This window comes from Salvelinus alpinus, chromosome 6 (assembly GCF_045679555.1).
Source record: "Salvelinus alpinus chromosome 6, SLU_Salpinus.1, whole genome shotgun sequence".
Taxonomy (NCBI): domain Eukaryota; kingdom Metazoa; phylum Chordata; class Actinopteri; order Salmoniformes; family Salmonidae; genus Salvelinus; species Salvelinus alpinus.
The window spans coordinates 60,629,884-60,639,292 of NC_092091.1; the positions used below are offsets into that span (position 1 = coordinate 60,629,884).

Genomic DNA, 9,409 nt, shown 5'->3' on the forward strand with positions numbered 1-9,409 from the left:
TCTTTTAGCCACCAACTTTACATAATTTATTTTGTGGTCAATCTTTACAATTCCAACTTTGTCATGCTTGTCAGCACAGGCTCAGAGAATAATAACTTCCTACTGGTCCAGAACAGAGCAAGTCCCGCCTCCCGGAAGTCCTGGTTGGCACAGTAGATGATGGGGTTCAACCCGCAGTCTAGGTAGGACATCACTGATGACAGAGTTCTCAGCCAATCAGGTGCAGGGGATAGGTCCAGTTTTCCAAGAAGAATCAGCTGTGGGGAAGTGAGGAGTAAAAAATAACCATTGGCTTCAGGGAGGAGAATGGCAAAATGAATCTGAAGAGTGTGTGTGTATAGATGTTTGTGCGTGTGTGTCACCTCAGACACAGCGAAGGGAGTGTAGCAGAACAGGTAGAAGGCCACAATCAGAGGAGTGACAGAGGAGAGGTCATCTGGGTCACTATGAAGGAGATAGAGAAAGAGCCGTTACTAAGGAAGGTACTAATCTGGTTGCCTTCTTCATCTGCACTGATCTATAATTTTCGAGTATATGTGAATGGAACCTCCATTTCTAGCTTGAAAAAGATGCTTTGGTAAAGCAAGAATGGTGTGCATCAGGAAATTGATGTGCAGTTATTTCACATCAATGCAGATGATGTAAACGAGACGAGGGGGAGGTGACCATTTCAGACTATTACGATGCACCCAAATGCTCACAAATCACAACACATACCTGTCGCAGTTCCTCCCGCAGCAAGCAGCGGTGAAGAGAGAGCAGAAGAGGATGAGGAGGAAGGGGAGGAATATGCAGATGGAGAAAGCACAGAGGATATAGACCAGCATGTCAGAGTAACTGCTCTCCCAGAACACTGCACACAGCATCTCTGCAGGGTCGTACCTGAGAGTTGGAGAGAGACAGAGAGTTCAGAGGCAGGGACGGACCGGACCAAATTCGGCTCGGACATTTCTAACAGACCTGCCTATTTTTTTCCTTGAGGGCCTGACACCAGCCCATTTTTTTCCTTGGGCCCCCATTATTGGCCAAATAATTATAATTCTGTGCAAAACCCCTATTTTAGATTGGCTAACTGGGCTAAAGATAGACCAGGGTACATTGATGGAAGAGAAGATAAATTAACAATGACCTAGTCTGCCTCACTGTATGTCTAGTATGACCCAAATAACTACAAGACCCTCACCACAACCTTCCCTCACCTGATCCAGTTGTAGACCACAGGGATGCTCCCAAACACCACCCCTGTCAACCAGGAAGCCAGGCAAGCCAGAGCCACAACAACAGAGGCGCCTCTTCCTGTGGAGGCCACGCCCTTGGCTCGCTGTACGCAGAGAATCGCTGTGGAGAGGGGAGGAATTCGTTTTTTAAAAAGTAGTGCACTACATAGGCAATAGAGTGCCATTTGGGACACACAATAGATGTAAGTGGATTGAGGATTGTTGAATTGGATGTAAAATATGCATGTGTGAGGAGTGGGTGTTTAGAAGTGAATAATGAGAATGAAAAGTGTGTGTAGAGAAGTTGGTTAGCGCATTAAGTGGTCATCAAAGTCAGTCCCGTAACACTGTTGTTTCTCCAAGTGAAATGCGGATTCAAAACGCCTACAACCTAGGCCCAGGAGAGTCTCACCTATGCTTCCAATAGAGGAAGTGATGAAGGCGAATTTGAGCAAGCTGACGACCTCGCACCATGGTGACCTCTGACCCTTAGTCAACATAGCCAATAGGGAGCCAGAGATGATGAGCAGGGAGGAGCCAAGGTCGGAGAGGGTCAGACTGACGAAGGGGACCCAGTATCTACAGGGAAACTGATCCCTACACTGAGAAAGAGACGGAGAGAGAGATTATTCTATTTCAAGCTTTTTTTATATATATATGGGCTCTGCTCATTGGCATTGTTCGGTGCCTCTTCATCAGCAGATAGAGCTTGTTTGTACTGTGACATTTTGTAAAAAAGTGGCACCATCAGGCAGGCATATGTAAACTATAACGCACTCACAGAAGTAAGCTACAGTCAGAACACTGGGTTACAAAGAGGATATACGAGTCCTTGGTTAGATCTCCTAACAGTAGGTCAGGGAGAGAAGTGTGTGACACCGAGTTAATAACAGTTACCTACCATGATTTTTACCAGTAGTACCAGACAGTTCCCAATGACCCCCAGCACCATCTCCACGCTCAGAACTGCCACCAGCACTGACCTCTCAACCCTTGTCCAGGACTGCTCCAACACTACCGATGTGCTGCTGTTGGCCCAATCGTTCACTGAGCGATGGAGAAGAGAAAGAACAGTGATTATAAGTTATAAAGATATAAATGAATGCAGTCAATTACTGTTGGTTAGTCAAATTATACAATCTTGAAAGCCTCACAATGTGTAGAAAATCATTGCTATTATAGAATAATTCATGTAATTGTAATACAGTACCGTACTTACTTTTAAGACGGCTGGTTAGAGTCCACAACCATGAGGAGATAGAGGGAATTATGGATGGGAGAGTGATGATTACACAAAGTGAGACCGTCATCAAAAACAATCTCCAATTAAAACTATCCTGCTTCATTAGCCACTGGCAAATCCCTTATCAAGCATTGTGTGAGTGAGTGAGTGAGTGTGTGTGTGTGTGTGTGTGTGTGTGTGTGTAAAATATCACTACTAAATACTGAATGAAGGACAATCAATTCAAAACAACAACAGTACATTTAAGAATTTCACGTAGCACTGTATTTTAGGATAGAAAATCATATTTTCAAACTTTTGACCTTACCACCTGCGCCACATCAAACATGGCAACTTTTTGACGTCCAACGCGAGATCTCTGTCATAACGTTCTTTGACTTCCTGCCCACGCAAATTGCACTTCTCAAATCGTCCGCTGTTCTGGTTTAGAAGGCCAAATAGCGACAGGTCGGTGAGTTTGAAGTTATTTTATCAACTACATACTTATTTGCAATGATTTTAAAGATATTTTACAACACATAATATCTTTGTTTAAATTTCTACTGCCTTTTGGTACTTGTATGACCGCTGCTTTTACAGCTAAAGCTACATAACGTCAGTCATTGGAAAAGTCCTTGAGGATTTTATGGCTAACCGGTTGTTGCTAGCCGGCTCGCTAATGCTTGTTAGTACCTATCTAACAACATGCATTTGTCATAGCGTAACGCGTTTTGGTAGTATTACATTTTGCTACAATATATCATGTCACGCAGTAAAAAAATTGCGCTTGTTACTAAAATCGTTCATGTGTGATGATCATTATGACCCTTATGTCAGAGCTCTGTTGGTCCTTGTGACGACAGCATGCGACACAAGAGAGAAGAAGCTACTACACTAAAATTAATATCTGTTAACAGCATAGGTTAGTTAGTACGTTAGCTTGCTAGTTGAGGACATGAGTGTTCCAGCAAGACAACTGTTTAACCAGAAAACAAAAGCCAACCGTCTAACGTTACCCTGTGTCATCTGGGTAACGTTAGACGGTTGGCTTTTGTTTTCTGGGAAAACAGTTGTCTTGCTGGAACACTCATGTCCTCAACTAGCAAGCTAACGTACTAACTAACCTATGCTGTTAACAGATATTAATTTTAGTGTAGTAGCTTCTTCTCTCTTGTGTCGCATGCTGTCGTCACAAGGACCAGCAGAGCTCTGACATAAGGGTCATAATGATCATCACACATGAACGATTTTAGTAACAAGCACACATACTAACCTCTTAGCTATGGAACTTAGTTAGCTATCTACCTATGGTTTGTTTGTTGACAAACAGACAAGTTATTGGATGATAACACAAGGCACATCTTTACATTATGTCATGACAAACAAAGTAAGACCGATACAGGTTTTCTGAATGAGTGCAATGTGTTATCTGGCAACAGATTTCAATAGGTCAGTGACCTTAAAAAAAAAAACATTGGCCAATTTATATGCACATACCCTGTATTGCACTTGCGTGTCACATGATTAATAATTACATATTTCTGTTTTTCTTTCCCTACCTCTTCCTGTGTTGTTGGCGTGTTCCAGACATGTCTGCGGCGTTGCGTGTACTATATTCCGTGTCCCGGCCAGGTAAGACCTCACCTGAGGGAGGGATGGATGGATATTGATGGTGTGGTGCACCGCTTTAGTGATAGAGAAGTCACTCTGTTCATCAACAGTTCAAGAGGAAATTTAGGCTATACTCAGTTATTTGGGGTAAACAGTGGATACAGATACCCAAAACACATCTCAACTATCTATGAAGATACTGATTGTAGGTCGCTCTGGATAAGAGTGTCTGCTAAATGCTCTCAATGTAATAATTTAAGACGAGTCAATGCTGTTAGCTGTCAGTGAAGTCTACTTGCTAATTGTTGACCTCTTGTGGTGAAAACACTTCCCTTGTAGCTCCATTTCATCCTCTGCCTTTTAGGTCATAATTTGACTCCTTTCCCCTCCGCCCCACAGGCGCCTTTGCGGCTGGACACAATCTGGTGCGTCCAATCAGTCTGTCGGCCCAGAGAGAGGGATTCAGTAAGTACTGTATCTTACCCCGGCTCTCAAGGTGCGTTCGTTTTGCATCATCGGGTGCACCGGGTGTGCGGCATTTGCGCATTCCATTCGTCCTAAAGGGAAATCTCCACCCATCCGGGGCACCTGGGAATTCAAAAGGAGCACACCCAGTGCCTCTCATATACATCTGACCACTGTGATCCCCACAGCTGCCCTTTGTTTGCCTTTGATTAGTATGAATGTTCAGACACGCACTCAACATTCACCTCACTGTCTTTCTCCCTCCCTCTTGCCTTCTCTCTTCCTCTCTCTGTAGAGTATGTGAATGCTCAGGATCTGCCCACAGACATGAAGTCCATAACAGACCGAGCCGCTCAGACTCTGCTGTGGACGGAGCTCTTCAGAGGTCAGTTTCACTCCTGACTCTTCGTGACACCAACCCCCATGTCTGAAACGGTGCTGTATTCCCTATATAGTCCACTACTTTTGACCAGGGCCCGTAGGGTGTCATTTCAGACACAGCCACTGAATAACCTGGTCCCAGGTTTTTTTGTTGCTATTTTGCAAACTCCTATGACAAATTTCATAGGAGTTGACAAGAGGGCACCAAAAGATCAGGGACCAGCCTTGCAATGACTGTGATAAAGGCTACATACTGACAAATTAGTCTTTACCTGAAATCTGTATGGTGCCATTTTGGATGCAGCCAGTGCAGTGTATAACATCACTTCCTGCTTCTTGCTCCCCCAGGACTGAGCATGACCATGAGCTACCTGTTCAGAGAGCCGGCCACCATAAACTACCCTTTTGAGAAGGGGCCCCTGTCGCCCCGTTTCCGCGGTGAGCACGCCCTGCGCAGGTACCCCTCTGGAGAGGAGCGCTGCATCGCCTGCAAGCTGTGTGAAGCCATCTGCCCTGCCCAGGTACATAGAAACACACCTGTGGCCTGTTGCAACGGTTGGGCGTAAAAACGTGGTCTTAAATGCTAGGTCAGGCGTAGCTACGTCAGACTTTGTGATCAGAATTCACACATGTTTGCACCAATTCAAAATAAGACTTGTCGTAGCTTAGTCCAGTGTAAGCAATGTGCGTTCATGAGATTTAATGCTTCATAATGATGGTTGCTAGGCTGTGCCCGTTACTAGGCTGTTGCCATCGTGGCAGTTCTAAAATTTGCAAGGCATGTCACTTCCACAGAGAGAACAGTCCATCCCTTTGCATAGCCCACCACTATGCATGAACCTTTTCTTAACCACAACTAGATGGACCCATAAAGAGTTACTGTGAGAATTAATTATATATATTTTTTACTTTTATTTAAATCGGGAGCCCATTGAGACAAGGGTCTCATTTTCAATAGTGCCCTGAGGACAACAAATTCAACACAAACATTACCCCCAAAAGTGTGTGTATATACACACCTATGCCTTCAAGGGTTTTTCTTTATTTGTACTATTTTCTACATTGTAGACGTGTGAAGACGTGTGAAGACATCAAAACTATGAAATAACATGGATTATTTTATTTTTTACATTTAACCTTTAACCTTTATTTAATAGGCAAGTCAGTTAAGAACAAATTCTTATTTCAAATGCAGAACAACAGGTTTTTACCTTGTCAGCTCGGGGATTCGATCCAACAACCTTTCGGTTACTGGCCCAATGCTCTAACCACTAGGCTACCTGCCAGAATCATGTAGTAACCAAAAAATTATGTGAAGTGATCTACGGTACTTGAATGAGGACCAGCCAACCTTTTTGATACAGGGTGCATGCGTATTAAATCCAAATGCGCATATATTTATAGGTGGGAAACCTATCTTTAGTCCAGATGACTCGCCTGTTGTTTTTTTACCACTGATCAGACCATTTTGATAGCATGTTATGTAGCCTATAACAAGTTGATGATTTTTCTGTTTACTCACCTAGTAGCTTACTCCAGACCAAAAGCCTGTGACTTGTCCGATGTGATTTGGTTTCACCGAATCTCCTTCAGTATATTTGGTTAATTGGTCTCTGGCTGGGAAAATAAGTGGAGGTGCCAGCTCATTTATTCGTTTGCTCATCTATTGCTGATCAGAAACATTTTAGCATGCTATAATGTTGCCCAAATCTACAATATTATTTTGCTAATGACTCGTGCGTAGGCAACTCCAACAGTCAGTGGAGGCTGTGAAATACGAACGCGAGATTCACCTGCTTTTTAAAATGGATGACTGTTCTTTCTATCGGTATCATGAAGACAGTCTGAATTGAACACCCTACGCCGCCTGCTCCCTGCTAGACCGCTCATAGAAGGCTTGCTCCCAGGTGGTGCAGCGGGTATCATTTTTTTGGGTCCGGCGTTGAGCGCATTTTACGTCGGACGTAGAGTTACGGCCCAACTGGTGCAACCGGCCCCTGTAGTGTTAACACTCCTGAACTATTCGCATCTGCATATCCCTAACCCTCCCAGGGTATCAAAACACCTGCACTTTGCAACGGAAATAACTCCATGGCTGCTTCCAAAATTGGTACACGTACATAGACCCCTGCATAGTGCACCCTATAGGCCCTGGTCAAAAGAAGTGCACCGTTTACCGTTTCCTATGTCTGCTATACCACAACACCTTCAGGCTCACTGCCCTAAACATGATTTACACACCCCCCCCATTACATAGGCCATCACCATCGAGGCAGAGCCCCGATCGGACGGCAGCAGGAGGACGACGCGCTACGACATCGACATGACCAAGTGTATTTACTGTGGCTTCTGCCAGGAGGCCTGTCCTGTTGACGCTATCGTGGAGGTGAGCTGGACCTTCTACCTCTCTACTATGGTCGGTGTCCCAAATGGCACCCTATTCCCTACTTAGTGCATTACATTTGACCAAAAGGAAATTGCCATTTGGCACAAAACCCCTCTACTATAGCTTCCTCTGTAGATGTCTGGCCGTTATGATCCCTGTGACTGAGGTTGGCGTAAAGGACCTGTAAAACTATTTGGTTTGGTGTCTCCCCTCTCTCTTTCACCTCTATCTCCCTCAGGGCCCCAACTTTGAGTTTTCCACAGAGACTCATGAGGAGCTGCTCTACAACAAAGAGAAACTGCTCAACAACGGAGACAAGTGGGAGGCCGAGATCGCTGCCAACATACAAGCTGATTACCTCTATCGATAGACCGGCTGGTGCGCAGATACACACACACCCACACACCGACCGACTGACTGACCGACCGTACTCTGTTGATAACCATGAAACGCACACAGATGCGGTATGACAGACTGGCACACACATTGTATAGATATCCGTCAGCCTCTTTGACACAGACACACGTCCATCCATACTGTACAGTTGATCCAGATCAATGGTTCACACCCAGATATGTTTCCAGAGATCCAGACAGCACCGTTTATCTATATTGCATATATCTATACTGCATAAATATTGAATGTGACTTGGATGAATGGGACAAATAAACAGCAGGAACCCACAGCTCTCCAGAACGAGGTCTGTGTGGACCACTGTATTAATAAGCTCAGTTCACCCACAGAGAGAAGCACCCTCAGTCTCCTGTACCGGCAGCCCGCCCACAGATGCCTATCCTGGGGCACATTCAATAGGGATACGTTGTGGAAATTTGCAGAAAGAAATGACGTGAATAGAGTTGACATGATTCTTTATTCTACTTGTCAGAGAGGCATCTTTGTTCTACGTACCATATTTCTATCTGAACGTTCCACAATGCTGTGCCCTACTGAACGCACCCCTGATGTCTTTCCTCAACAGTACTGTTTATCTGATTCGAGGTAAGATATTGCCCCTACCCTAACCTGAACCATTAGGGGGAAAGAGAACAATCTCATGTGCTAGTGGTTAGGGACAACTACCTACTTTGTGTTCCAAATGGCATCTTATCTCCTATATAGTGCACTACTTTTGACCAGGGCCCATAAGATTCTGGTCAGAAGTAATGCACTATTTAAGGAAGAGTGTGCCATTTGGGATGCATTCCTACTCTGTTTTAAGGGCAGAATGTTATCATTTTGTCAGAAAGCGTTACACAACCAGTTTGTACATGATAGACTCAGGCTCGATTATAATATCCTCAAACTAGTAGATATATTAGCCTGCTGCCAACACGAAGTTAAATGGGGGTTTGTTGTCATGAGAATTGTACAAAGGTTAAATACTTGTGGACGTCAAATTATGTAAAATAAAAAATTCAAATGGCCTGCGGTGTCTTCTTTTATAGGCCCAGTGCAGTAAAACAATTTATTATCCTGTATTTTATATATTTCCACACTGAGGTTGGAATAGTAATGTGAAATTGTGGCTAATTCCCTTTAAGTATAAGAGCTGTTAGAAAAGACTGCCTGTTTTGGTGAGATGGAGTTTTGGCCTGCCAGGTAACATCACCAGATGTTAAATTAGATATATATAATATGCCAGTTAGCAGATGTTTTCATCCAAAGCAACTTACAGGCATGCATGCATACATTTTATGTATGAGAGACTCCAGAAATCGAACCCACTACCCTGATGGTGCAAGCACCAGGCTCTACCAACTGAGCCATACAGGACCAGTTACTGTAAGCTTCTTACATTACCACAAAAATACTTTTTTTGACTGATTTCATGTCAATGTTAATATGGCTAACATTAGCTAGCTAGCTAACCTCCAAACGAGCTTCAATGCCATACAACACTCCTTCCGTGGCCTCCAACTGCTCTTAAATGTTAGTAAAACTAAATGCATGCTCTTCAACCGATTGCTGCCAGCCCTCCTAGCATCACTACTCTGGACGGTTCTGACTTAGAATATGTGGACAACTACAAATACCTAGGTGTCTGGTTAGACTGTAAACTCTCCTTCCAGACTCACATTAAGCATCTCCAATCCAAAATTAAATATAGAACTGGCTTCTTATTTCGAT

General features: G+C 43.9%; 2 protein-coding genes across 5 annotated transcripts; one reads left to right on the forward strand and one right to left on the reverse strand.

Annotated features, from left to right (window-relative positions):
• Nucleotides 1-2: 2 nt before the first annotated feature.
• Nucleotides 3-2,825, reverse strand: LOC139579052 (melanopsin). Its single transcript, XM_071407270.1, has 7 exons — nt 2,756-2,825; nt 2,119-2,264; nt 1,630-1,819; nt 1,200-1,338; nt 718-882; nt 363-444; nt 3-257 (listed from the first exon to the last, which is right to left on the reverse strand). Coding segments are annotated over exons 1-7 (936 nt in total). The 5' UTR covers nt 2,757-2,825; the 3' UTR covers nt 3-44.
• ndufs8a (NADH:ubiquinone oxidoreductase core subunit S8a) lies at nt 2,819-8,706 on the forward strand. 4 transcript variants are annotated; one of them, XM_071407273.1, is made up of 8 exons: nt 2,819-2,911; nt 4,027-4,071; nt 4,450-4,515; nt 4,811-4,900; nt 5,245-5,417; nt 7,154-7,282; nt 7,521-7,660; nt 8,026-8,706. In XM_071407273.1, exons 2-7 carry the CDS (start codon nt 4,029-4,031, stop codon nt 7,650-7,652), a joined length of 633 nt encoding a protein of 210 aa, XP_071263374.1. In that variant the 5' UTR covers nt 2,819-2,911; nt 4,027-4,028; the 3' UTR covers nt 7,653-7,660; nt 8,026-8,706. The 4 variants fall into 4 exon arrangements, with proteins under 4 accessions (XP_071263374.1, XP_071263372.1, XP_071263376.1 ...); XM_071407275.1 differs by having other exon boundaries at nt 2,820-2,907; XM_071407271.1 differs by having other exon boundaries at nt 7,521-8,706.
• Nucleotides 8,707-9,409: the final 703 nt, after the last annotated feature.

Excerpts from the sequence above, each read along its gene's own strand:
- LOC139579052 (XM_071407270.1), bottom strand. Across the intron at positions 1,820-2,118 it reads TACTACTGGTAAAAATCATG|TGTAGGGATCAGTTTCCCTG; the intron begins GTAGGTAACTGT and ends TCTCTTTCTCAG. Across the intron at positions 445-717 it reads TGCGGGAGGAACTGCGACAG|TGACCCAGATGACCTCTCCT; the intron begins GTATGTGTTGTG and ends TCTCCTTCATAG.
- ndufs8a (XM_071407271.1), top strand. The coding sequence starts at position 4,029 with ATGTCTGCGGCGTTGCGTGTACTATATTCCGTGTCCCGGCCAG. Across the intron at positions 4,072-4,449 it reads ATATTCCGTGTCCCGGCCAG|GCGCCTTTGCGGCTGGACAC; the intron begins GTAAGACCTCAC and ends TCCGCCCCACAG. Across the intron at positions 4,901-5,244 it reads GTGGACGGAGCTCTTCAGAG|GACTGAGCATGACCATGAGC; the intron begins GTCAGTTTCACT and ends TTGCTCCCCCAG.